Source organism: Caretta caretta, chromosome 16, assembly GCF_965140235.1.
Source record: "Caretta caretta isolate rCarCar2 chromosome 16, rCarCar1.hap1, whole genome shotgun sequence".
Lineage (NCBI taxonomy): Eukaryota > Metazoa > Chordata > Testudines > Cheloniidae > Caretta > Caretta caretta.
In genome coordinates this window covers 6919357-6945588 of record NC_134221.1, presented here as the reverse complement: position 1 = coordinate 6945588, position 26232 = coordinate 6919357, and the positions used below count along the sequence as shown (strand labels likewise).

At 50.4% G+C, this 26232-nt stretch overlaps 1 protein-coding gene across 2 annotated transcripts in view; it reads right to left on the bottom strand.

The window, feature by feature from the left end:
- The window catches only part of ARRDC1 (arrestin domain containing 1), a 69760-nt gene that overhangs the window by 17377 nt on the left and 26151 nt on the right, over nt 1-26232 (bottom strand). Inside the window, exon 2 of one of the 2 annotated variants that reach the window (XM_048822897.2) lies at nt 22514-22624. The exons of the other annotated variant lie outside the window; for it this stretch is intronic. Within the exon in view, the coding sequence (XP_048678854.1) occupies nt 22514-22624 (111 nt within the window). The remainder of the gene's footprint in view (nt 1-22513; nt 22625-26232) is intronic. 2 annotated transcript variants of the gene reach the window in all.

Genomic DNA, 26232 nt, shown 5'->3' with positions numbered 1-26232 from the left:
TCACGCTATGGGGCTAAGAACAGCAGTGCAGACATTCCCACTTGGGCTAGAGCCTGGGCTCTGAAACCCACAAGGGGAGCGGGTCATAGAGCCCAGGCTCCAGCCCGAGCCACATCTACCCTGCTATTAGCCCCGCAGCACAAGCCCAAGTTGGCTGAGCTGGGCTATGACACTTGTTGCCGCAGAATGTGGGTGTTTTGTTTTGTTTGTTTTTTTTTTGCAGTGTAGACGTACCCAAAGCCACAGATTCGGTAGGCAGCTTCAAGGGGTTGTGAAGATTCCAGAGGACCCTGCTTGGCAGATTACGCAGCTTTCACAGCGCAGGGATTCTCCTGTCACTGGCTTGCTGCCTCTCATCCCAGCGAGAGCTGGGTGTTTAGTAATCATGTTGTTCCTCCCAGCTTCCTTGTTCGCTATCCCTTGGAGGAAGGGATGCCCCCCTCCCCCAAAGCACACAAAGCAGGGAGACTCACTCTAATTAGCTGCTATGTCTGACCCATTCAGGGCACAAGCTCCATCCTGCATTACTGCCACAAATCCCCCACACCCTAAGTGGGTGCAACTCCAGAGACCTCAGTGGAGGATCACCCCCCTACCCCCCAATACCAGGGAGGGAGCAGAGTTGGGAGGCAGGTGTGGGGGAGAGGCAACAGGCTATTGCAGAGAAACATACAAGGGTAATCTCCACTAACTCCGTATATAGCCCGGATGGCTGGAGTCCCACGACTCACCATCCCACCTCATGCCAGTGTGGCTTAGCTTCTGTGCTCCCTTCCCTGAAGCCCCCGGGAGATGGGAAGGGGAAGAAGCAGCCTTCTTCACCCTGGTGGAGGATGTGCATTAGATTCCCCGCCTGAAGGGGATAAAGCTTTGCTCAGGCACTAGTAGACCGGGCTAATGTGATCCAAACACTGGCCACTCTTCTGGTTTATTCCTGTTGAAGGCAAGTCCACAGTGCAAGATAGATTTGGGCAGATGCACCCTAGTGGGATTCCAAAGAGGAGAAGGAACAGCCCTGTTCCTGGAAGCAAGCGGATTGCTCTCCTCTTGTTGATGCCACACTGGTGACAGGACAGGGTGGCTCCATCCACCCTCTCTGCACACAGCACACTTTGCCAGGAGCAGAGTCCAGAGTCAGCGGTGACAAGTTTTGTCCTGTGCTTCACTGCTGCTTCTACATCTCATATCCACCAGCAGCTGTCACTCACTGACTGCCGGGCAGTCAGTCTGGGGGACCTGCTGGTAGGAGGAAGGCCTAGACGACAAGCACTGCATGGATCATGAGAAGTGGGAGAGAGACAGACACTCCCATTCTCCCCATAGCTCCCCCAATTCCCTAACTGGGGCCTTTGGGCACCACCATAAGAAAATTGTTCTTGATCTTACTTGTATTAATTGTGCTCCCTGAGCAAGCTTTAAGAGCCAATTTTAACTAAAAAGGTTTTCCCTTAGATACAAAAAAGGGGAGGTTTCCTCTTTAGTCCGCAGCCTGATGTTAAAAGTCTCGTTACATGGAACCAGCAGGGCCGAGAGATGGTGTTTTGAGAGCAACATGAGAAGTGCCCACCTGCGGTCTGGAACAAGAGTGTTTTAAGGGAACCTATGTGTGGATTGCCGCCCCCCGTCAGAGGCTGTGTGAAGCAGGTCTTGAAAGCAAAGCCCACAAATTCAACCCCATTTCTTCCCCCTCCCACCCATTCCGTCTTGGATACCCAGAGTCTCCTCTGGAGAGACTGTCTAGTCTGCACGAAGGGGTTGAGAGAGTTACCATCCTCAGCAAGTGATTAACTTAGGATTTCCAGAAGCCTGAACAAAGGGTGTAGTTTGTGCAGACACAAAAGCTTTTCCTGACGTTTACATGCAGCTAAAAATACCTCCGAGAAAGTCATTATGCAGCAGAGGCAGCTAGATCAGCAGGGCTCAGTGATGAGGATTCCACCTGCAGCAGCTTTTCCTCCAGGTTGAAGAACTTGTGGCCTTTGAAACGTCTCCCCTACAGACTCCTGAGGGGAAGAATGGCTTGTCTACACTACAAAATTAGTGTGGAAATCAAAAGCCACCGCGGTAATTAAATTGGCTGTTGATGTCCACGCTACCCTGCTTCTGGCAGTGGTGCGTGTCCTCACCGGGAGCATGTGCACCGACTGACAGCCTGAGCGTGGGGCACTAACAGCTGACAGCTCCATTTCACATCAGGGAGCTGGTTATGTCACATTTGGTCTCTGGCTGGGCTGACAGCTGGAGACCACAGGCTCTGGGGCTGACAGCTGGAGACCCAGACCAAATGCAAAAAAGTTTCAGCCATGAAACTGACAAGAATGTCAATTTCATTTCCAGTTGGTTCCCTGCTATGAAATTGAGCCCACTGGGAGCTCATAGCCAAGAGCCCTGCTGCCACCTCCCAGTGAGAGCTCTCCCCCTCCCCATCCCACACCGGGAGGCAGTGTCGGGGCTCCAGGCTGTCAGCCAACAGGCGATGTAAGTAGCCCAGTGTCTACAGAGACACTGTGTTGCCCTAAATACATCGACCTAAGTGCAACGCCTCTCGCAGAGGTGGAGTTATTAGGTCGGTGTAGTGGGTGACTCACATCAGCGGGAACACCATTCTAGTGTAGACACTCACAGAGTTAGGTCGACGCAAGTTCAACCTAACTCTGTAGCGTAGACCTGCCATAGACTGGAAGGAGCTTGATCTTTATTACTAAGGTTGTTCTGCTAAACACCAGTTGTGACCGTCTTACTGTGCACAGCAGAGAACAATGTCCCAGGGTCTCACATACAGTTTTCCTCATTGCATTCACTGCCAACTAAGGATTTGTCTGGGAACAAGGGACTCTCTGCTTTGCATCCCAGCCGCTCTGTTTGATCCTACAGTGGAGGTAACGATGGGACAGGTTTTAGTTTGTTTTAAGCCAGGGGTCAGCAACCTTTGAGAAGCGGCGTGCCAAGTCCTCATTAATTTAAGGTTTTGTGCGCCAGTAATAAAATATTACATTTACAGGGGCCCCCCTCCCCGACAGAACCCCAGGCAGGCAGCAGGCTCCATCCAGGCCGGCAGCGGGCTGAGCGGGGCCTGCAGCCGGGTCCCTGGCTGGCAGCAGAGTGCCACTGGAAAATCAGCTCACCTGCCACCTTTGGCACGCATGCCACAGGTTGCCAACCCCTGTTCTAAGCCATTGTTACCTCGTGGCAACACTGTCTCAAAGAAGGATTTGGACTTTGCTAGGGTATCCAGTAAGAGATGTTGGGCTGGAAAGGTCGGTTGCTCTCATGGTTAACTCAGATCTGGGAAACAGGATACCTGGGCTCTATTCCCGGTCACAGGGTAATTTGGTGCAGCCAGGCCCCCATTCCAGTTCTCCAGCATGAACCACAAGAGGCCATCAGCATTAAGAGCAACAGATGGTCAGACTCCAGTGCCCTGTCCCACACGGGCTACTCAGACAAACCTATCACAATCGTTAGCATATGTATCCTCACCATCCCTGGGAGCTAATACAGTGCTATTATCCCCACTGTACAGATGGGAAACCCGTGGCACAAACTGTGAATTTTTCACCCCCGAGCAATGCCGATCTAAACTTTAAGGGTAGACCAGGCCTAATGGAACAAGACATGTACCAGTGGCTCTCCCCTCAGGGCACAAGGGCCCATGTGGCACCAGCAACCCTCCCACAAGCCAGGTGTGAAAACTACAAACTTCCTTGTCTTAACTTTAAGACTTCTTTTTAACCCTAGTGAAGAGGCAGCCAGTCTTCACCTCAGCCTCACTCCAATTGCTCTGTCCACTTTACTCCCTTGTCTCTCCTTTGAGAGACCTCCCTCCTACCCAGACCACACCCAACGCATTAAGACTGCAGCACTAGCCTGCTGTTCACAAGCCATCATTCTGCTCCCGTGATCTAGTCCTGTCCAACCCTTTGCCTTTCCTATCTATGTAGGCCTTGTCTACATGGGGAAGTGTTACCAGTTACACAGGTAGAGACAGACCAGGGGAACTCCCAGTGTGAACACGTCTCCAGGTAGAAGAGGGCTTTTTTTGGTTTTGTTTAACCCCCTTCCCAAGCAGCATAAGAAAGCAAATCCCTGTCACCCCAGCCAACCAACCCCAAAAACCACTCTTGTACCAGAGTAAGACTCCACATCTGAGACACACCAGCATAAATGTAGGAGTTTAGATTAAAATTCATACCTTTGCTTTACTAATAAAAAGAACTGCATAGCCTATAGACAAGGCCTTAGATTGAGGGCTCTTTGGGCAAGACTGCCTCATGTGTTTGTGATTTGTACTGCAGTATGTGAGATCCGTCACGGACCAGGACCCCACTGTGCCCATGAGCGAGCAAACAGAACAGAGATGATCCCTGCCCCAAAGAGTTTATTCTTAGATCGTAAGACAAGAGAACGGGGGAACACAGAAGAAAGCAGAAGGAAACAAGGAGACACTGCTGGTCAGTAGGACATGTGGAGGTCTACTCCTCTGCACAGTGCCTAGTAGAGCAACAGGACCTCAATTCTGGTCTCTACCATAACCACCAACACAAGTCTCTAATGCAGGGTTACTCCAAGCTCAGCAGTTCAGGAGTCCAATTAGCAATCAACATTACCCAGAAGATCCACAGTAGTAGCTGGCTATTGTACTATAAACAGTATGATGGGCCAAATATTTAATTGATATATAAATTTCTTACAGCAAATAAGTTAATAACTTAATGCACATTGATAACATAGTAAACGCATCCTGATTTAATTATTAACCAATCATCATGTGCTGCAAAGAGCCGCAGGAGACACATTAAAGAGCCACTTACAGCTCCCGAGCCTCAGTCCAAGTATCACTGCACTAAAAAGGGTCTTCTCATCCCAAAACGTCTTTGGGGACACGGGGACCAGTACAACGCCTGCATTTGTTCCCATCTATTGCCTGTTCCTCTATTTAGCCCCGCCTGATCACGTCTCTGCGTATGATGGACTCTGCTCATTTTAGTGAAGGCTTCTAGGAGGAGCACACCTACCCACTCTAGGACTGACGCCACCAGATATTATACATACTAGCTTTTGTGAAGGGCTTGGCGATTCGATAAAGAGAGCACTATACAAGTGAGGTGGATATCATTACCCCACTTACAGATGGGGAACCTACGGCACAGGGAGGTGAAGTGGCCATCTAGTCAGTGGTCGGCCTCTCGGTTTGACTGACCTGGATTATAGCTGCATCATTTTCTTTGGCATCCTATCATCTGTCTTCTGCAGTGGCCCCACCCCTAATCTCTTCAAATGCAGCCACCCCCATACCTTGATTTTGTATCCTATTCTCCTCTTAGCCCTGATCTACACTCCCAGGAGCTGTTGTTACACCAACCTAACCCCTGGTGTAGATGTGGCTAGGTCAATGGAAGAATTCTTCTGTGGACCTAGCTACTGCTGCTCAGGGAAGTGGCTTGCTACAAAAATTGACAGAAATACTCCTTCCGTCACTGCAGCACTGCACCAGCATAGTGCTGTAGTGTGGACGGGCCAGTCTTCATTTCTCTGAAAGTCACTCCGCTTTACACTTGCCATCTTTTAAGAAACTCATCTCTACTGCTTCCAGCCTTCTGTGGTCTGAAGCAGACATCAGAGTAATACTGTTAGCACACTGCTTTGATACATTTTCCACTTTGGTACCAAAACATACTGTTTAGCCATCCATACGGGTGTCTGATTCTGTGCAGGACTTGTGGCTAAGGCACACGGCCTTTGCACCCGATCTGGACAGAACCATTGGGACTGACCAAGCTTCCTAAGTCCACACAAGATTCTACTTGTTCTATGACTTCTCCGCGGCTGCCTTTCAAACACTTCCTCTAGCACCTTCCGCTTTCCAAGACGCAGCCACTTTGTCATCTTGGTATTTATTTTAAGTCCAAGGCAATGACACCAAATCCAAGTTAGTGAGGAGTATTAAATGCCACAGAAACAAGTGCTGAAGGGGTGCTGGAACTATGGAAGGCACAGTTCGATGAAGTGCTGACCCCTGCTGCTTGTCCAGGTGCAAACATACATTCTGGACATGCCAGATGAACAGGAACGCTTGCGTGGCAGAATAGATAAACACCGAGCCACTGTCAGAAGAAAACTGCCTCTAATGTCGATGCACTTACTGGGTAATATGCAGGATCTAACAGTTTATTTCAATTCAGCAAGTTAACAGTTAAGCAGTTTTAAGAGCATCTACATTAGAAGTTTGCTTTGATGATAAATTGATTCAGTTTAGCTATGCTGGTGAAAACAAAACCACATGTGCACTCCACCTGTGAGTAGACCAGCTCTTAATCCACTAGCCTTTGCAAAGCACTAGGCCCTGGAATGAACGCGGTTAGGGAAGAATCGCAAAAGGAGACCACCCCATGTACAAAGCGCACAGGGACTACAAGAGGCGTATGGAAATAGAATTCCAGTAGGATCATGCTCTCTCTCAAATGGGTTCCTGCAACAGCCACCTGCCCTCTTCCCCATGGGGCAGGCCTGACTGCCCAATGCAGTTCTCTCAGGGTACATCTATACAGGGATAAAAAGACCTGCGGCACAGCCGTGGATGGCCTGGGGCAGGAAAAAGAAAGTCTGTGTAGATGCTCAGCCCCAGAGCCTGAGTCAGCTGACCGGGGCCAGTCACAGGTTCTCTCTCTGTGTAGACATACTAACAAATAGTGACTTGGGGTTTCTGTCCAATGTGATGAGGCTGGATGTGCTCAACACCCTTGCTGTAACAGCCACTTGCAGTGGGATGCACAGACTCTAAAGGCTAACGACCCAGGCTGACCCCCATTGTCCACTGGCTGCCAGAGCAATTAAGATCTAATGGCCCGTAAGTACCCCACATTCCCAGAAGAATAAAAACTGTTTGGTCTATAGACATACAGGCACCAGAGAAGAAAAGGGGCAGGGAAAGAACCTTTGCATCACCCCTTAAACAGCATGACTCGCAGTACTGATGCGGCTAAGTGGGGCTGATCTAGAGGGGAGACAAGGGGAGGATCAATGACAACCCTACTTACACGGGCCCCCTCCCTTCCAGGGAGGGGGAGGTTACACAGCGTTTTGTCTGGGCAGACAGTTCAGACTGGTTTATAATTACATGAAGCTCCAGTGTTGTTGTGGTTTCCTGGTTACAAACTACTGCTCCTGGACACAGATTAGTCTTGCAATGCAGGTGGGACAGGACCAAATCATGGTTTAAAGTTTAGGCCAGTGGTTCTCAATCATGGGTCTGTGGCCCCCTGGGGGCTGCAAGCAGGTTTCAAGGGGTCCTGCCAAAATAAACCAGAAAGCAGGGCTACAACTGAAGCACTTAGCTCTGCAGGGGGCCCCCGTGGTATGGGGCCCCCAGGGAACTGCCCTGCTTGCTACCCCCTAAAGTCAGCCCCGTACAGGTGGGCCATGGAGTTTTTATAGCATGTTCAGGGAAGGGGGCACCTCAGAAAGCTAAAGGTGGAGAACCTCTGGTTTAGACTACGATCCCAAGCCATCCTATATACCTGCAAAGCCCCAGGCTTGAGCAATGTCTGAGGACAGGACTTTGTTCCATCTGCCAGACAGAACCACATTAGAGGTTAGAGCACCACACTGGGGACTCAGGAGTCCTGGATTTGTCTCCCAGCTTTGCCGCTGGCCTGGTGGGTGACCTTGGGCAAGTCACTTCACCTGTGCCTCACCTCCCCCACTCATTTGAGAGCAGATGCAAAGTGCTATTCACAGGTAGGTACAGTATTGTTATTCCTAATGTCAGGCATGACTAGAGCATAGCTGTGACTTTTTCCCCCCTCTCATAGTGTAGATGGGACCCAATATGGTAAGAGGAGCTTTTATTAGTGGGCAAAATGGGCTAACCAAGTTTAACTTGAGAGTCACTGTTAATTAAAAGCAACTCCCCCCTCCCCAAGGTATAGAAAACGTCTCCTTGGTTCTGAATTTCTGCAACCAATGCTGCTTATCTCGGGTCTAGAGAAGAACCTGGCCCCACCAACACACAGCCAGCTTTACTGCAAGAACACTGGAGGAATGTGTGGTGAGGGGAGAGAAGTACGTGGCCATGCAGCAGGACTGGCTTCAGTCTCCAGCTCTCCATGCACATTGTCAGAACAACATCCACTACCTGTCCTCACAGCCACCTCAGTGACCTGATGGCTGCTTTTCACAAAGCTTCTGCTGGGCATAGAGCAAGAGCACATTCACGCCAGCCTTCAGAATCCTAGAATATCAGGGTTGGAAGGGACCTCAGGACGCCATCTAGTCCAACCCCCTGCTCAAAGCGGGAGCAATCCCCAACTAAATCATCCCAGCCAGGGCTTTGTCAAGCCTGACCTTAAAAACTTCTAAGGAAGGAGATTCCACCACCTCCCTAGGTAATGCATTCCAGTGTTTCACCACCCTCATAGTGAAAAAGTTTTTCCTAATATCCAACCTAAACCTCCCCCACTGCAACTTGAGACCATTACTCCTCATTCTGTCATCTGCTACCACTGAGAACAGTCTAGATCCATCCTCTTTGGAACTCCCTTTCAGGTAGTTGAAAGCAGCTATCAAATCTCCCCTCATTCTTCTCTTCTGCAGACTAAACAATCCCAGTTCCCTCAGCCTCTCCTCATAAATCATGTGTTCCAGTACCCGAATCATTTTTGTTGCCCTCCGCTGGACGTTTTCCAATTTTTCCACATCCTTCTTGTAGTGTGGGGCCCAAAACTGGACACAGTACTCCAGATGAGGCCTCACCAATGTCGAATAGAGGGGAACGATCACATCCCTCGATCTGCTGGCAATGCTCCTATTTATACAGCCCAAAATGCCGTTAGCCTTCTTGGCAACAAGGGCACACTGTTGACTCATATCCAGCTTCTCGTCCACTGTAACCCCTAGGTCCTTTTCTGCAGAACTGCTGCCTAGCCATTGGGTCCCTAGTCTGTAGCAGTAAAAGAGATTCTTCCGTCCTAAGTGCAGGACTCTGCACTTGTCCTTGTTGAAACTCAGCGGATTTCTTTTGGCCCAATCCTCCAATTTGTCTAGGTCCCTCTGTATCCTATCTACCACTCCTCCCAGTTTAGTGTCATCTGCAAACTTGCTGAGGGTGCAGTCCACCCCACCCTCCAGATCATTAGTGATAAATCATTCAGCTCAGTGGAAGTTGGATTTCTTCTGCAGCTGTACCTTTGGTCTCCAAGAAAGCTTTCTGAAACCTCGCCCAGAGGGAAGTGAAAAGGCAGAAATGCAGTACACTACTAGTGCAGTCGCAGGGCAAAACAGAGCCAGGCATGCCACCAGCACTTCTTCACTGCTAATTTACCAAGGCTTTGGATATCGTAGGACTTAGAGATCGTGGTCCCTCTAATTTTTCCCACCCATGTGTGGATTGAGTTTTGTTATGTGCACCAATTGTGTGACGCATCACGTCCATATGGGTGCACATAACAAAATTCATGTCGTGGGGGTGGGGCTGAGGGGTTTGGCGCATGGGAGGGGGCTTGGGGTTAGGGCAGGGGACTGAGCTCCAGCTGGGGGTGCAGGCTCCGAAGTGGGGCCAGGGATAAGGGGTTTGGGGTGCAGGGCTACAGTGGGGAAGAGAGGACTCCCCCAAGCTCTCTCCTGCCACAGCAGTACTGGGGCTGGGCAGAAGAGGCACCCCACCCCTGGCTGCAGCAGGTCCAGCCTGGGGGAGGAGAGCCCCTCCCCCAGCAGGCCTCTGCTGGGGCTGGGTCCAGGTCCAGGCCCAGGCCCAGGCCAGGGGAGTGGTGCCCCAGCTGCGGCAGGTCCAGGCCTGAGTTGAGGTGCCCCTTTCCTGGCCAGTCCCCGGAGCAACTGCATGGCGCTTAATAGGCTGCTGCACGGCCACGCAGATTACAAGTCACGTTAGCATGTGTATCGCACCACCAGAAACACTTCAGCCTTGCCTAGTGTAGGTCATCCTTGAATGTAGACACAGCCCAAATGGAACAGAGCCAGGTCATGACCTTTAAATTCAGGCCTCTCTTTGTTGGAGAGACTGGGGCACCAGCCTTGCCCTCCCCTGCCCCTGCCACGCGAGAGGAGGCGGTTGGATACACTCAGAGCGGTTAGCATGGAGTCTCTCACCAAAACGCATAAAAATGCTGCATTTTTGTTTAAAGCAGCAGCGAGAGACTTTCAAGACTATTTGACAAACAACAGGCCTGGCAATATGGTAATTTCTCTCAGGCTACTTATTAGAGAATGATGCATTAAACACACTCAGCCGAATCCTCCAGAGAGGAAGAAATTACAGTGCCTTTTGTTGGTCCCCCTGCCGCCCATCACAATAGCACAACCCTCCTGTATGCTGTAATTAGCCCTCCATCTCCAAAGATTTCATTAGAGGAGAGAGGGGCTCCTGCAGACTCCTGGTATTTACAGTGTTGTTAGCACGGCTCTGCCCCAGCAAGAATTCTCTTCCAGGTCTAGTGGATTCCACTCAAAGCTTCTTGCTTCTCGGTAGGCATCAGAACTTCAAGCTTTTGGCAGGGCCCCAAAAGATAGTGGGAAGGAGCCAAAAGTTCTGCTATGTTGCAAGACACTAGGGTTTTTGTTCTGTGTTTGCAGGGTGCCTGGCACCATGGGGTCCGAACCTAGGACTAGAGCCCCTAGGCACTATGGTAATACAAATAATAAATCATAGGGCACCTCAGCAAGAGTAGCTGCTCTCCTCTAGGTTACTATAATCGGGAGAGTCAGCCAGTGGGCTTCCCACCTCGCAGGCTTTCAGATTAAATGTGGTCTTCAGTTCATCCACCTTCCCTTACCACGAGCAGCAGCAGCAGCTCCTTGTAAATTGCGTGCTGCAAGTTACCAGGAGGTCAGGGCTTGCCCCCACTCTTGTGCTACAGCTTCCTGGGGCCAAGCCCAAGGGCCTCAGATTCCTGCTCCCCTGGATGACAGCATATGGGGCGACTTAGTGGCTCAGCGGATCAACGGGAAGGAAGACAGCGTATCAATGGCTGCTCCCTCTACACGTTCTTTCCAGGCCAGAGCTGGAGGGACTGTCTCTAGAGATGCCACTCTGTTCCCGGTGAAGCTGCTCACTACAGTGAGCGTGTGTGTGATGGGAGCACCTATCCACTCTTATGCTCTTATCCAAGCTTATGCTCAAAATACATTTGTTAGTCTAAGGTGCCACAAGTCCTCCTTTTCCTAGCCACTCTGGGACTGCAGCCATCAGATAGCATAAAACCACTAGCCTTTGTGCAGTACTTTGGGATCTGATGGAGAGCGATACTTAACCCCCCCCCCTTTTTTTTTTTATAAATAAAAACAGATGGGGAAACCTGAGGCAGGAGGAGATGAAGTGACTTGCCCAAGGTCATCCAGTAGAATCAGTAGCAGAGCTGGGAATAGGTCTCCTAAGCCCCAGTCCAGTGCTTTAACCACTCATGCTGTTGCTCAGAGGCCTTGGGCGCATGTTAGATGGAAGTTATTTCTGAGCCCAGCACAGAGACCTCCATGGCATTTCAGTAGCCAGTCAGCCCGCCCTTTAAAACCTATTGAAAATGAACTATACTGAGCTTGGACACACTGCTCTAGCCCCCCATACATTGCTTGGGTGGCACACCCAGGCCACGAGAACAACTCCAGTGGAGGACCGGCACTGAGCATGTGTAGGGGGCTCGATGCTGCTCCCCCTTGCAGCTGCTGGTGGAAGGCGCACAGCAGGAGGGAAAGAAGCCGTAGCGCTGCAAGGGAGAATTGAGAACGGTGCCAACCAGCAGTTTCAGCAGAATCCAGGCAACAAAAGGTGATTTAAGTCCACCTGTGCCTTCACACCCTCCCCTCTGGGCTGGGCTGTCTGTGCTCGGTCTCTCAGGAGATGCAGCAGCAAATACGTCCAATGATGCAGGTGCCAGTTATGGATTTCTTCAACCCTGCATGGCCACAGAACATCCTCTTGGTCAAGGCATTATATAGTCCGAGACCAGGTTTGAGATGAGAAAACTCTGCTGACTCATGCCATCACCACCTCCCCTGGAAGTGTCCCTGCTCTTGGAGAGGGAATGGTTTTTACACCTGCCGCTCAGAACAGGCATGCGTGGGTGCATCTGCTCCTCCCCAGCAAGAGCGAGCCCAGAATCGCACATGGACGGCAAGTGGGAGCTGCAGTCCTCTTGGGGAATCTCACAAGTAGGCAGCTCGACACAGGCTGCCCAGCTTAATGGGACCAGCTGACATGATGGATTCTACCGACCACTGTTCCCTCTAAGCTGTGCTCGCGCACACAGATCCTAAACCCCGTGCACACAGTGAAACACAAAAATTTGCATGGAAGCATAACAATTTGCACAGAAGAAATTTTTTGCGCACACGGCCTGTCAAAAATTAGAGGGAACATTGCGACCAACATGATGGATTCACTTAATGCCTCAGATATTGCTGGTTTATAAATACTAGTGCGCTCCCCACCAGTGCTCAGGGAGTCGTACAAGAGCAATGCCACCCATTTAATGCACAAAACAGGAAATAAGCAAGAGTCCAAGTTGAACAGAAACCACAAAAGCCAAACCAAGCAAGAGTGTCTGCAAATGCTCCTTTACCTCACTATTGAAAGCAGACATTTAACTAAGCTCCATTAAAGGGCAACACTGTAGTCAGAGGGAGATGACCTAACTCAGTGTGTGCTCAAGCAAAGAGCAGAAGCCAGAGAGATCTCGGAAAGCCTCCTGCCCGATTCCATTTCAAGTCACCTGGGTCACTCACCAGTTTCCAGTGGCTTTTCATGTGAAAAAAAAATCAGAGCCCATTAAGTCACATGTTCGTGCAAACAGACGCAGGCTACAGAGCGCATGGCTCTTCAAACCACAGCGAGCCACAAGCCTGTTTCCGACTCCGACATAGCTACAGAAGGAGCGAGTTCAAACCTACTTTCAGTTCCGGTGAGATTTTAAGTAAATGCCAGTGATTCCCTCTCACGCACCCTGCCCAGAGAAACATCATCTTGCTGTTAAAGACAGAACTAGCTTTTTAAAAACTAACAAAGTTTACACATTGTATTTAACAACAAGGGTCATCTTCCCCGTCACTGTTCAAGAGCGTCTTTCTTTACTGCTTTAACTGCATTTGAGACAAGTATGGTTTAAGGCAGCAGTTCTCAACAGGGGGTCCGCAAATCCTTTCAAGCAGGCCAGCCCCACGGCTAAAACCCAGAGCCCAAGCACCTCCCGGGGGGCTGAAGCCAGGAGCCCATGCCCCAATCCCTAGCACACACTGCCCCCCCATGGGGTTGAAGCTGGGAGTTGATGGGCACAGGGGGTGTAGCTCCCCCAAAAAACTACAGTGAAAGAGCAGGACAGTCCTGGGGCAGCTCCACACCTCCCCCCTTCTCTCCCTGCCCAGGTCGGAGGCAGGAAGCCAGAGACAGGGCAGTGCAGGCAGCTGCTGCTCTGGCTGGTGCCATGGAGTAGGCAGCCACGGCTTTCCTTCTCTCCTGCTGCTGCAGGGGGTTGAAGCTGCTCCTCAGCTCCCAGCCCCCTTTGCTCACAAGCTGTCTGAGTGGGGGACCTGACTCCGAGGTTGGCAGAGCCCTTTGGGAACAGGGACCACAGGGGAGCCCTCCTGGCACACCCCTTCCCTGAACCCTGAGCTTCCCCCTGCCACCACTTCCCAGGCCCTAGCTACCTCTCCCTGCACCCTGAGCACTTTTAAAACTTTTTGAACTGAGCCCCCCCACCTTTTGAGTTATAATTTTTGGTTACGCCCCCATCCACACAGCCCAGACAGGCTGGGTGGCCTGCTGAGATGAGTCAGGGGTGGACGTGGCGCTCTCCTACCAGACCCCACTGTGCAGAAGTGGCCCAAGCCCTGCTGGCTCCTGCCCCCCAAAGGGAAGTCAAACTACACCTATGCCTCCCGCCCAGAGCCCCGAGTGTCCCCCTGGGCCTGGAGTTTTTATAGCATGTTGTGGGGGGCCTCAGAAAGAAAAAGTTTGAGCACCCCTGTTTTAAGGTGGACCACACTGTAGAATGGATGCAGTTGCACGAGTGTAAAAGGTTCTGCATTTCAACATATTATTAAACTAAAATAGCATGAAGCTAAGTAAGTTACCCCGAACCAAAATAGTTATGGTCAGTACAAACCGCCCCCACACATGCACTCTCCCCTCCACCCCCAGTATGTTTAAATGAGGCCTAAGCCTTATGGAAACAAGATTTTCAGCCCCCCACTGCTTTCTAGGAGGGGTCGTGTGGGTGGAGGTTGGGGAAACAAAGATGATGGCATCTTAGAGACTGCTGGCCAGTTTCAAAGGTTGTTTTTGCAGAACTGTTGCAGTTTCCCTAACAAGGTGCAGACAGAGGGGCCTTCCAGGCTGACAGCACTAGTGTTCCAAAATATTTGTCCAGTCTAAAATCCACAAGCTTGGGGCTTTTTTGAGGGGGGAGAGGGAGGAGAGAGACTGATTGGCTTCCTCTGCACTTCCCAGGGATTTTATTTACCCTGGGGAGCATCTCCCTGAATTCATGTTTCCCCTGCTCCCGATTACAAAGGGGGGGGGAGGGGGGAAGGAGCATGAGGCTGAACTGTTAGAGAGAAAACTGTTCCCTGAAAGAGGCGAGATCTATTTGCAACCTGGCCTTGCAGCCCACCTGCTGGGTTTCCTCTGAATTGGAACAAACCTGCTGTCAGGCTTGATAAACTGGATTCTTGCAAGAGTGAGAAGTACAAATGCTGGAGAAGAGCCAGATTTTTTCCATTGCTTTGAATGCAAGCATCTCATCTGCCACCCCACCTCCATGCAGGGGGGGGAAGTAGTGGAAGAGAGGGAAGACAGGTTAGATGCCTTGATCAGATCACTTTTCAGCCACATTCTTGCTGGTTACTCAACTCCCAGGGGCTGTTCTTCCTGCCCATCCCAGTTCCAGAAACACTCCAAATTAGTACCTATGGGTCTTAGGAGGGAGTACAAATGTGCAGATGGGAGACTTTGGAAAGTCTTGTCTCTTGGCTGCTTTCCACCGCCTGCTGCTTCACCACATTCTCCCCAAGCTGCTCCCCAGTGTGTGGGTTTGGGAGGGCTGGGAGTTAAGATACAACTGGTTAAAGGTCAAGGAGCTTTTACACAGCTCAGCGGCCTGCCCAGCTTGTGCCTTTCCCAATGGAAGCAATGCAGCTGTTGTCGAGGGATCCCCAAAGATTGGGGGTTATTCCATAGGGAGGGTAGCGCTGAGCAGCAGGGATACAGAAAGAGCGGTGACAAAGACCTCGGATAGAGAGCTGAAGATGGTGTAAAGAGACAATCCAGTGTCCAGGAGCAGTTAGAGCCATAGGACTCTTTCCTCTGCTTGGTTGTCTTTCATTAGACCCACAGGGAACTTAATTCAGTTTTGGAGAGGCCTGAACAGTGATTTATAGGAAACCCAAACCTGGGCATCAGCTTTCCCAGCAACCCGGACCCCTAATAGTGTGGGGCAGGGGGAGAGGGAGCAGAAGGGATGCACAGTTTAGGGTGTAGTTGCAACTCTAGTCCTTGGTTCCAGAAATGTATGTAAATATATGCCAAACAAAAAAAACCCTACCCAGGACACACACACACACACCCCATAAGCCATGGCAATAAAGTCAATAGCCACAAGAACTCCAGCTCTCATTGTCCCCTGGTTTTTAGCCTGCATTTTTGCCGAATTCTGTCAAGGGGAGGGGAAGTTGCACATGGGCTGACTTTGCATAGGCAACCCACAGAAAGAGGGGAAACATTCCAGAGCCAAGAAAGCCTTCAGAGAAAGGCTCTCCCCTCCTGCCTGCCAACCGGAAGGCCTCAGTAGTAGTAAGTGTTACTCACTTGGCTGAAACGCAACTCCAGCCCAACCCACCCTCATTAAACTTTACATTCCCTCCCTCTCCCCCTACAGCAGGGGCTCTCAACCGGTGGTGGCCCCGGGCCGCTTGCGGCCCAGTCAGCACATAGCTGCGGCCCATGTGACATCCTCAGGGCCATCCAGGTAGCATAGATATTGTGTGGATGCGGCTCACGTAACAGAGTTGCATATGCAGGCCACAGTGGTACATAAGCAGCGGTTCTCAGCTTGATAGGGAAGCTGACGCCCAGGCTTCAGCCTCATGTGAAGCCACCACGATGGTCTTCCAGAGCTCCAGCTGAAGTCCTCCCACCAGAAGATGGAAATTCAGGCTCAAGGGGTTCTCCTGAGCCAGGAGATGGGAACAAGAACTCCAGGGGCACCTTTGTACATCACAGGGGAGCAGAGAGCACAGGCTGTTTGTCTGCAGTTCCCTTTTAAGTACTAGGCTGTCAACTGACTTCTAAACACACAAGGACAGGACCATCCTAGTCTACTCAGCCGTCCCTTCTAGGGTTCTTTTTTGCTCATCAGGAATAGCTTCTTATGTGCTTCAGCATCCAGGAAGGTGGGGGGCATTCCTCCCCGACAAAGCACAAAGCATGAGCATAGGCCAGGAAGAGGAACCTAACCCACTTCCTGATTATGGGTACGGGTTTGCTTCCTGGCATGTCCTGAGGCACTGTACTCTGAATAACCCATAGAGTATTTCGAAGTCACACACCTTCCTCTGGCACATGCAGAGGCAGGGATACAGAAGAGAAAAGCAGCCAAATGAACGGAAAATTGGAGATTCCTTCCTGTTTAGCTGTTTATAACATAGGCATTAAGAAAAGGAAGACTAGTGGCACCTTAGCGACTAACCAATTTATTTGAGCATAAGCTTTCGTGACCCACAGCTCACTTCATCGGATGCAGTGAGCTGTGGGGCACGAAAGCTTATGCTCAAATAAATTGGTTAGTCGCTAAGGTGCCACTAGTCTTCCTTTTCTTTTTGCGAATACAGACTAGCACGGCTGCTACTCTGAAACCTGTCAATATAGGCGTGGTCATCAGATAAAGAAGGGGACAGTTTGTCATGCTGGATCTGCCTAGGTATCAAGATAAAAAGCTGTATGGCTCGCACTGTGCGCCCATAGGACAGAGGGGTGAGATAACCGGAGACACAGACACGTTATTTAAAGGGGAAGAGAAGACGTCAGCTTGCCAAAGCTTGAGAACTTGGACTGCAGAGCTCACCAACCGAGTTTGTTACACTGTCTGAACACAGAGCCAAGATGCAAATGGAAGCACAAACACACAATGCCAATCTAGTTTCATTCTCTACCACCTTGAGGTACCAGCTTTTCCCTTACAGCCTGTTTCTGCTGCAATCCATCCTCCACAGTCGTCCAGGTGGGATGAGTAACAGTGAGTCTGCAGTTCTAGCACATACCATTCATTTAACAGTGAACACCCAGCACATGCTGCCCTTAGCAAAGATCCTACACAAAGAGCTGTTTGTCCTTCCTCCCCACTCCTACTTCCTTATAGCCAGAAGATGGTTAACCATTTCAAAAGGGCCTGAAACTCATTATTTTGCCTTTGGCAGACAGTTGGGAATGTCGCACTACATAGCAGGCTCACACAATGAGTAGAAGTTATGCATATTCAAATCTACGGTTTGTTTCCACAGGACTGTACCTCAACTCCAAGCCAATGGCAAAGGGGACAGCAGCTGAGCAGGAGGTAACTAGATCTAGGAGTTGGAAAGCACAGCCTGCCTCATCAGAAGGCCTGCTTGGGAAGGCAGGGCAGAGCAAAGCAGAACGGGAACAGATGGTCAGTGGAGTAATGCACCAATGGTTCGCATGCAACACCAACAGACGCCAGCCATCGGCAGGTGGGATCAAACCTGGGACCTCTGGAGCGAAATGCATGAGCCTCTGTTGCAGGGGTCCCCAATGCGGTGCCTGCGGGCGCAATGGCGCCCGTCGGGGCAGTTGTGTGCGCCCGCAGGATGCCGTGCCGCCGAGCACGGCCGCCGGAGAACCGCCCGCTGAAATGCTGCCGAGAAGCCTTGCAGTTGCTCGGCAGCATTTCGGTGGTGCCGCTTCTTGGCGGCCGGGGTGTCTGGCACCCGCCACAGTCTTCTGGGAATATGAATACGCTATTCCCACAAAGGGTGGGGGCCACTGCTCTGTTGCATGAGCTAAAAGCCACATGGCCCTTTGAGTCTGCTCTACAGCCCTAGCGCTCTCTCTAAGTGGTCTCGGTCTAGATGGGAAAGAGCACCACACCCATGAGGTTGTGGGTTTTACACACACACGTGAAAAATTCATACCCCTTGAATGCTGTAGCTATGCCGACCTAACTCCTGGTGTAGGCCTGGCTGGGTCAATGGAGGGGGGGGGGGAAAAAAAACCACACAAACACACACACACACACACACTCACTCTCCTGTGGATTAAACGAGAGGGATGGAAAAACTCCCCGTCTCTGTAGGGAGCACGTACATGACGCTGCAACAGCACTCGGCACAGCCAGGGCCTCAGTGTCTGACTAAAACCACTGTGGTTTTGAGATGCAAAAGACAATAATACAGCTGGATGTCATGGAGATGACTACCTGGTACTCAGCTGTGAATTTCTAGTCGAAATAGTACTAAGCCTCTTTCCATAACTGTACTACAAATTTGCAAGACAGCCGAATAAGTGACAGGTGTGTGGGGAGAGAAGTGAAGTGACTAATGACTGCTTTAGAAGGCAGTTGAATAGCAATAAATCGCTAAACCATCTTATTACTCAACAGATCTGCTCCCAGTGCATTTTTGAGACGCATCTGCTGACTTTATGACAAAACCATTTGCTTTTGCTTTTTACGCCAGCTAGCCCTGCAGAACCAACACAGCTACAGGCGAATAAGCTGCATTCTGTTCTTCATCATGCATCTAACAAACCGATGGGTAAGTGCCAACTGCAAAAAAAGCCACCACAGACCACTATTCCTGGCAATGGCAGGCAAGCCTCAAAGTGCCCAGCTTGACTCTCAGATCTCAAGTGGAGTCTACAGGGCTGGCAGTTGACACACAAACATCCACCCTGTGTGATCTGAACAGGTGTGCAACATTTAACTCTGGACCACTAAGATGACAGCTCTACAAGTTCAGTCATTTTTCAGTTTAGTAAAGCGTGAACTCAGATCAATATTTTTGGAGTTATGAATAATGGTACCTACGCTAAGACTTTTTCCTCTATGAAGTTTGCCTGTGAGAGACACCATTTTAAAATGGCTGCTTTATTTTTATTTATTTTTTTAAAAGAAATGATGGACTTTTTGCTGAAATGTTTGTTCCTGTTCCAGTGTGGAAAATAGACTGGCACTTTCAAAATCCTCCAGCACAAAGATTGGCAAGAAAGACAGACGCTGGCAGGTGAGACTAGTGTCCTAGCACAAGTAACATGCTCTGGGCAGGGGCAGGGCCAGGGGCAGGCCCTCTATCCAACCCCCGACTCCCTGCTCCCTTACTGCACTGCCTGGAGCGCCGGTGGCACGGCTGCACCAGGATAGGCAGCCGCGCAGCACAGAGAACCGGGTCAGGCCGGACTCTGCAGCCCCGCTGCCCAGAGCATTGCGCTCGCGGTGGCATGGCTCAGGAGCTCAGGGGCTGGGCAGGACAGTCCCGCAGGCTGTAATCTGCCTACCTCTGCTCTAGGGAAATGAGCAAAAGGGATGGGAGGCAGGAGGTCACGAGTGCTACATTCACCTAAAATGACTGCCCAAGCCTCAGTATTAAGTCGTATTTAAAAAGCACTGTACAGCATTATTTATGCCTGAGGACTAGGCAAAGATCACTGACAGATCTTTGTCTATTCCAATGTCCAATAAAAGACATTACTTCACCCACCGTGGGACCAACATGGCCACTACAATGCTGCAAACATAATGACACACCCATGGTTACACAGCAGAGTCCATATGTAATCTGGTTCTTATACCCAAGTCCCTGTAATGCCGAATCTGCCAATCCACGTCACCAGTTCCAAGCAAGTGACTTGACCTTTCACCTCAGTTTCCAAATCTATAAAAATAGGGAGAATATTCAACTCCTCCATAGGTAGCTGAGCACACCTTCCAATACCTTTGACAGGTATTCATGCACTGGCTGTTTTTTAGCTGCCTTGCTCAGACAGTCCTTTCTACTTAGATTAAACAATGAACAAATTGTAGGAAAAAGTCACCAAAACTAGGATCTGACTTTACCTTTCTCTAGCACTTTCTGGTGCATCCCAAAGCCCCTTACAAAAATCTAATTCAACACAGACACCCCTGTGAGCTCTGTATTAAGTGAAAGACAGGCCATAAGGTCTGTTTTCACAGATGTTGAGCACTTCCAGCTCCCCATGGTTCTGAACTGGAGTTGTAAGCACTCAACACCTCGGAAGATAAATCGGATCTTAAGTGAATCTGTGGCCACAGCTTGTCTGTGGCCACAGCTTGGGACAGACTCCAGGGAGTTCTGACTCCCAGGTGCCTCCTATCCTTGGTCAATGTTAGCTGAGACACAGTTACCCGACTTTAGAGATTTTAAGGACACTGGCTGGGCTTTTCAACTGAGCCCAAGAAGCAGGGCACCCACCCCTCAGTGAAACTCAGTGGGAACTGGGCAGCTAACTCTTCAGCTGCTTTGGAAATCCAGGCTTAAGTCTCTTTGCTCATTCTGGAGACATTAAAAAAATCTGAGCTTTGTCATGACTTCAACAGTCCATTCCCCATCTGTGCCAGGGATTTGCATTCCTTCCTCCACCCCACAGGTTAGTGCAGGGGAGCCCTAATTTAGAGGCTTCAAGGATCCCAAGGGCCACACTGTTTTCCTCTACTTTGAGTGAATCAGGACAGAAGCGCAGGTATGATGGTTCCTCCCTCGACAATGATTCAAAGATTAAACAGAGGGCAAGTTTCACAGGCAATGCACATCCCCAACAGGCAGTTCTGCCTTCCCTTGGTGTTTGTGGGCTTCAGTCTCCCCAGTCTTTATTCCAACAAAATGGGAGGATGCCTGATGGCAACAGCACTGCTAGGACAGAATGTATTTGCTTATTTTGCCTGAATCCCTCAATTGAACTTCTGCGGTTGGGACACTGCAAAGTCGCACAATCCATGCAGCTCACTTTCCCTATCTACTGCTACATGGTTAAGCTTTTCCAAAGCAGCAGACAGTCATTCAGATGCAGGATCCTCACAGAAATCACTGGCATGAAAAGAAAAAAAACCCACCACGCTCCAATGCTCAGACTTTAACCTGTAACCACTTTAAAGTGACTTAAATGGAGTCTTAAGCCAGCCAAAAGCCCTACAGTCCACGTGCAGAAAGCATCCAGCTCTCAACTCACTTAGGGCTGTTTTACCTGGAGTGCTTTGTAAAGCCCTTTGGGATTCGGCAGCCCAGATATTCATACAGCCTGCTGTATGCACTGTCTGGCTTTGTTCTGGGCCATTTCCAAGGGAGACGGAGGGGGGGCTTTTCCTACTCTCCCCCCCCCCCCCCCCCCATGCTGTATGTGGAAAACAAAAGTGTGATTCAATCCACTCCTCCAGCCTATTGATCCATGTGCCAAGCCAACAGGAAAGTAACCCTGATGGTTCCTCTTCACCCCTGGGTCTGGGCTGGAGAGAAGTTTATCCCAAGAAACACTGCAGGATATAGCTGACCTTTCTCCAGCATGTGCTAAAAGCTCTGCTTGCAAACTGCCCACTTAGCAAAAGCTGTCAGTCCTGTTTTACTGCCTCTTGTCCATTTCCTACTAGGAGATGAGGCCTCTGAAGGCCCATTAGTTTGTTTCCTTGCTACACACAACACACTTCAGTATATAAGTTACAACTTGATACGCTGCTGTGGCAGGTGGCAGGTACCGATCGGTTTCAATGGAAGCCTAGATACAGCGTGAATTATTTGTGGTGTACTGACCTATTTAGTGGCTGAAAGGCAGCATTCATTCAAACGCAGAGTCCCTGGAGCACACCCAAGTCATTCTGACTTGTGGCAGGAATATATGCCAGGAGCTCACACACACACACACACTGGGTGTGTATCTGCTGAGCGAGGGAAGCATTGCAGGGACTCCGTTCTTACAATTCTAGCACTGCTACAGGGACTCCCCACACCTCATTCCCATGGTTAGGGCCAGTGCATTCTGCGGTTCCTGAAGCAACCTTTCTAGAAGATCCAGCACTGAAGTGGCAGGCAGGGCCTTTGTAGTTTCTAAAGACACTGTGCAAAAAACAGGTGTAGCTGCAACACCCGTCGACTGACTGCACCAGAGAGAAACCACTGTACACTGCATTAGTCCTAACCAGGCATGAGCTAGAGACGTTGGCCCAGATGTTGCAAGCAATGTCTGAAAGCCACTTGAGGCAGGTGCTGTGTTGTACTGGGGTTCCAAGGCCTTTCTGCATAGTGTAGACAAGGCCTAGCCATCTTGCGTATAGCCCAGCTAACGTGAAGTCACCTGTACTTTGCATGCAGCTAAGCCAGTTTCAATATAGGGGTATTTCAGGAGATGGAGGCATTAGGTATCTTGTTGGCGCACACATGCGGAACCTACATCATAATAAAAAACCTGTCCAAAAAGGTATCCAAAGGGAAGGACCCTTCCAACTAATCAGACAGTTCTCCATTCACCCATATCCCCTTCCCTTGTTGATCTTACCTTTATCCGCCAGCGAGAGCGTGCTGTTAAAGTACTGCTCCTCCACAGTCCACGCGGTGTCATTGACCTTGTTGGACACGCCGCAAGATCCAACACAGCTCACTTTGATAGCTGGGGGGGGAACAAAACAAAACACATCTACATCAATACTGGAGTAGAGTTTTCAGTGGTCTTCCCAGGCTAGCAAAAGAAGCGTACAGGTCCCATCTCTGGTCTCATCCTGCTGCCTCCTGTGGGCTTCCTTCTCCACAGAGACACAGCCAATTTACTTACAAGTAGCGCATCTGTGCACTAGTTGCTGTTGACAGTGCCCCTTTTAAACACACACACACAGGGTGGGAAGTGGAGAAGAGACTGAGGTCAGTGGCTCTCAGTTCAAAGGGTATTTGTCTCCCTTTACTCAAAAGTTATTGCTCAAAATGCAGCATCTCTCTCCAGCAAGCCAGGGCATTTTCTAAGATATTCTCATCACACTTGCTAGGCAAGTTAAAAGCTTCTGGGTAAGATTTTAAGAGCAACTAGGAGCTCAAACCTCCTAGAAAAAAAAAAATCAGTGGGACTTAGGGTAAAATTTTCAAAGACCCCTGTCTCCCTTTTTCTCTAGTTCCCCTCCCCTTAAGTTCAACTAATCCTCCTCAAACACTCCCAGACACCAGGTAACTTGTGGTTTCAGCCCCAATTCCTGTGCACAAGCAGAGCAACCACTGATCCAAAGGTTGGTCCTTCTCAGTGCCAGAAGGGCCTGTTAATGCAGCGAAGGGAGCAGAGAGCGGCAAGAACTCCACAATCCTCAAACACCTCAGGGAAAAGGGTTTTGTCTCCTTTCACTTAGAGAGACAGATGCACCAAGCCCACCAATGGCTCCCTTGGCCCCTGCACAGCAAGGTCAGTTCACACACTAACCTAGCAGTCATATGAACAAAGGAGAACCTATGACACCATCTGGCCTACCTGTTCTCAAAGGGGGGCAGCACCACCACTCGCTCAGCGGGACTGTTTGGGGGACAGGAGCTGAGATGGTCTGTATAGGGACTTCCAGAACTCACTGTCCTGTCGGAGCATCTCACAGACATTAATGGATTTTACCCTCACCACAGGCCTGTGGGAGAAGGGGAAGGGTTCTCTCCGTTGCAGAGATGAGGAGTTGAAGCACAGGTAGATGAAGAAGCTTCCTCAAGATCATGCAGGGACTCTACGGCAGAGCAAGGAACTGAACCTGGGTCTAATCCCACTCCAACATCCTAGCTGCTAGAGCAGAGGTTCCCAAACTTTACTTCAGCGACCCACCAACCACACAGCCTATTTTGTGATCCACACTGGGTCCAAATTCATGGGGGCTCCCCCAAAGCCACAGGCCAGTGTCCTTCTCCTCGCCCCACTGAGGGGGCACCAACCACCCACAGCAGCACTCTCCGCCCCTGCACTGTGGGCCTAATCCCAGCCCAGAAGGGAGGCTGAGGTGGGTGGGGTTGAGCAAGTAGCATTGTGAGCCTGGTGCCCAGTTTGAACTACTTGGTGAGGGGGAGGACGACGAGAATCAGGGCCAGCCCCGTGGCACAGGAGTTTCCACTGGAGGATGTGTGCAGGATGGGCTTGCTCTCCACCCCCCCACCTCCCTGAGGCCACCTGTCTGCACCTGGCCTATGACCCACCGAAAACCTTCCCCACAACCCACCATCTTGGAAATGCTGCACTAGACCATCCTTCCCACCCTGGTGGTGCTGCCCAGTACCAGTAGGGCTCTGAAAGCACATCAAGCCTTCCCCTTCTATTAGGGAAAGGGAGTAGGGGTGGAAAAGTCTCATGCAGGCAAGTTAACATCCAGCACAGCACCAGACATGATGGCTGGCCAGACTAACCAGTGAAGCCACACAGGAAGTCACTAGCGGAGTTGGGAAGGAGCCCGGGTCCAATTCGTAGTGTCTCCCCATGGTGGAGCTTTTCATGACCTTTTCACCCAAGGCAGAAATCCTTTTTTGCTAGGCTGCAGAAAGGAAACATGGAGCATTCTTAGAGGCAGTAAAAATCATGACTGAACACTCTGCAATTCTGGTTTTTCGAAAAGCACTCTGGAGAGGGAGGGAGTTTTCCTCACTGCTGATCCCTTACAGCTCACTCACACCCCAACAGTTCAGACAGCCAGAAGACAGTTCCCTAGCAAGTGAAGTAAGCGGCTGTGTTTACCTTGGCCTCTCTTGAAACAAAGGCTGGTGCTTTGTGCCTTTTGTAAAAGGTTTTGTCAAGTCAAGAGCCCTTGTGAGGAGTTGCAGGAAGGGTTGATCAGAGGCTAGGGCAGAACACTGAACAAGCCTAAGGGCGTGGCTACAGCACATTAAAGCAGCCCCGGGCGCCCTAGCTCACTTCCTGTCCACACTGGCAAGGCATGTAGAGCACTCCTGGTACTCCACCTCGGCAAGAAGATTAACGTTTGCTGCGTCTTGGCTGGAACGCCTGGGCTTCAGCGTGAATGAGGTGTTGCATTACTGCGCCTCCGGAAACATCCCATAATCCCCTTGGGTCAAGTGGCCACTCTTGTCATTGTTTTTTAATCGCTGCAGGAATGCGGAAATGCCCTTTGAAAGTTCCTGTTTCTGACAGCCGCTGCTTATCTGCTCTGAGACAAAGCAACCATTAGCGTGGAATGGTGTGTGTGCGCGCGTGTGTGTGAGAGAGAGAGACAGACACACACATGGGGGAGGGGTCTGCTGCTGTCTGAACTTACAAGACAGCATGCTGACATGCTCTCAGCCCCCCAAAAACCCACTCTCTCCCCCCACATACACAGACGCTCCCTGTCACACTCCACCCCCCCCCCATTTGGAAAGCAGGTTGCAGTCACTAGCATGCTGGGATAGCTGCCCATGATGCACCGCTCCCAATGCGGCTGCAAATGCGGCCCCGCCAGTGCGCTTGAAGCAGTCAGTGTGGACAGCTTTCCCTACTGCGCTCTCCGAAGGCGGATTTAACTCAAAGCGCTCTACATCTGCAAGTGTAGCCATGTCCTAACACCAACAAGTCCTCTCACCACTGGGTTTATTGATCTGCCTATGTAGGGAGTAGACCCTGGGCTTTACAACACAGCTATGGCTGGCCCAATTTGGTGTTTAGTATGCACCAATTGAGCACCACCCCAGTCCTTGAAGAAAGTAACCATGCTGGAGGCCTTCTCTACAGGATTCTAGCAGAATAGCTTCACTTGTTCACAGCTACGCTCAGAAGTCCCCAGCTGCACTATGGACATAACCTGATCTTTCCCGGGTTATAGTATAATTAGATCCCTGTTTCTAGGCCAAGCTTCTGGGCATCATCTCTGAGATCAGAGACTCTTTAAACCAAAACATTTTCACTTTGGGCTTTTGGCAGTTATTCCTTCTGGGCGGCTCTGACAGAAGTCAGAGCAGTTAGTCCTGCAAAGTCATAGCGGAGCTGGAATCAAAGTATGGCTTTATATCCTGAACCATGGAGAGAGACAGACATGTAAAACGAGCCTGTTATACAGTGATGGTCCTCCTACAGCAGGAGCGGTACCTCTCTCTGCTGGGTGGAAGGGTGTACATGTAGACCCTGATACAAGTTGATGGGACCAGAACTACATCCAGTGTCTTCATACAGTCCTCTCCTGGTTTTCCCCTAGTTCCCTGGCAGAAACTTTAGCTCTTTTTTGGGGTCCTCATCCTCCCCCACTCTGAGGCTTCCACAGAGTTCCTCCTTTGGCAGCC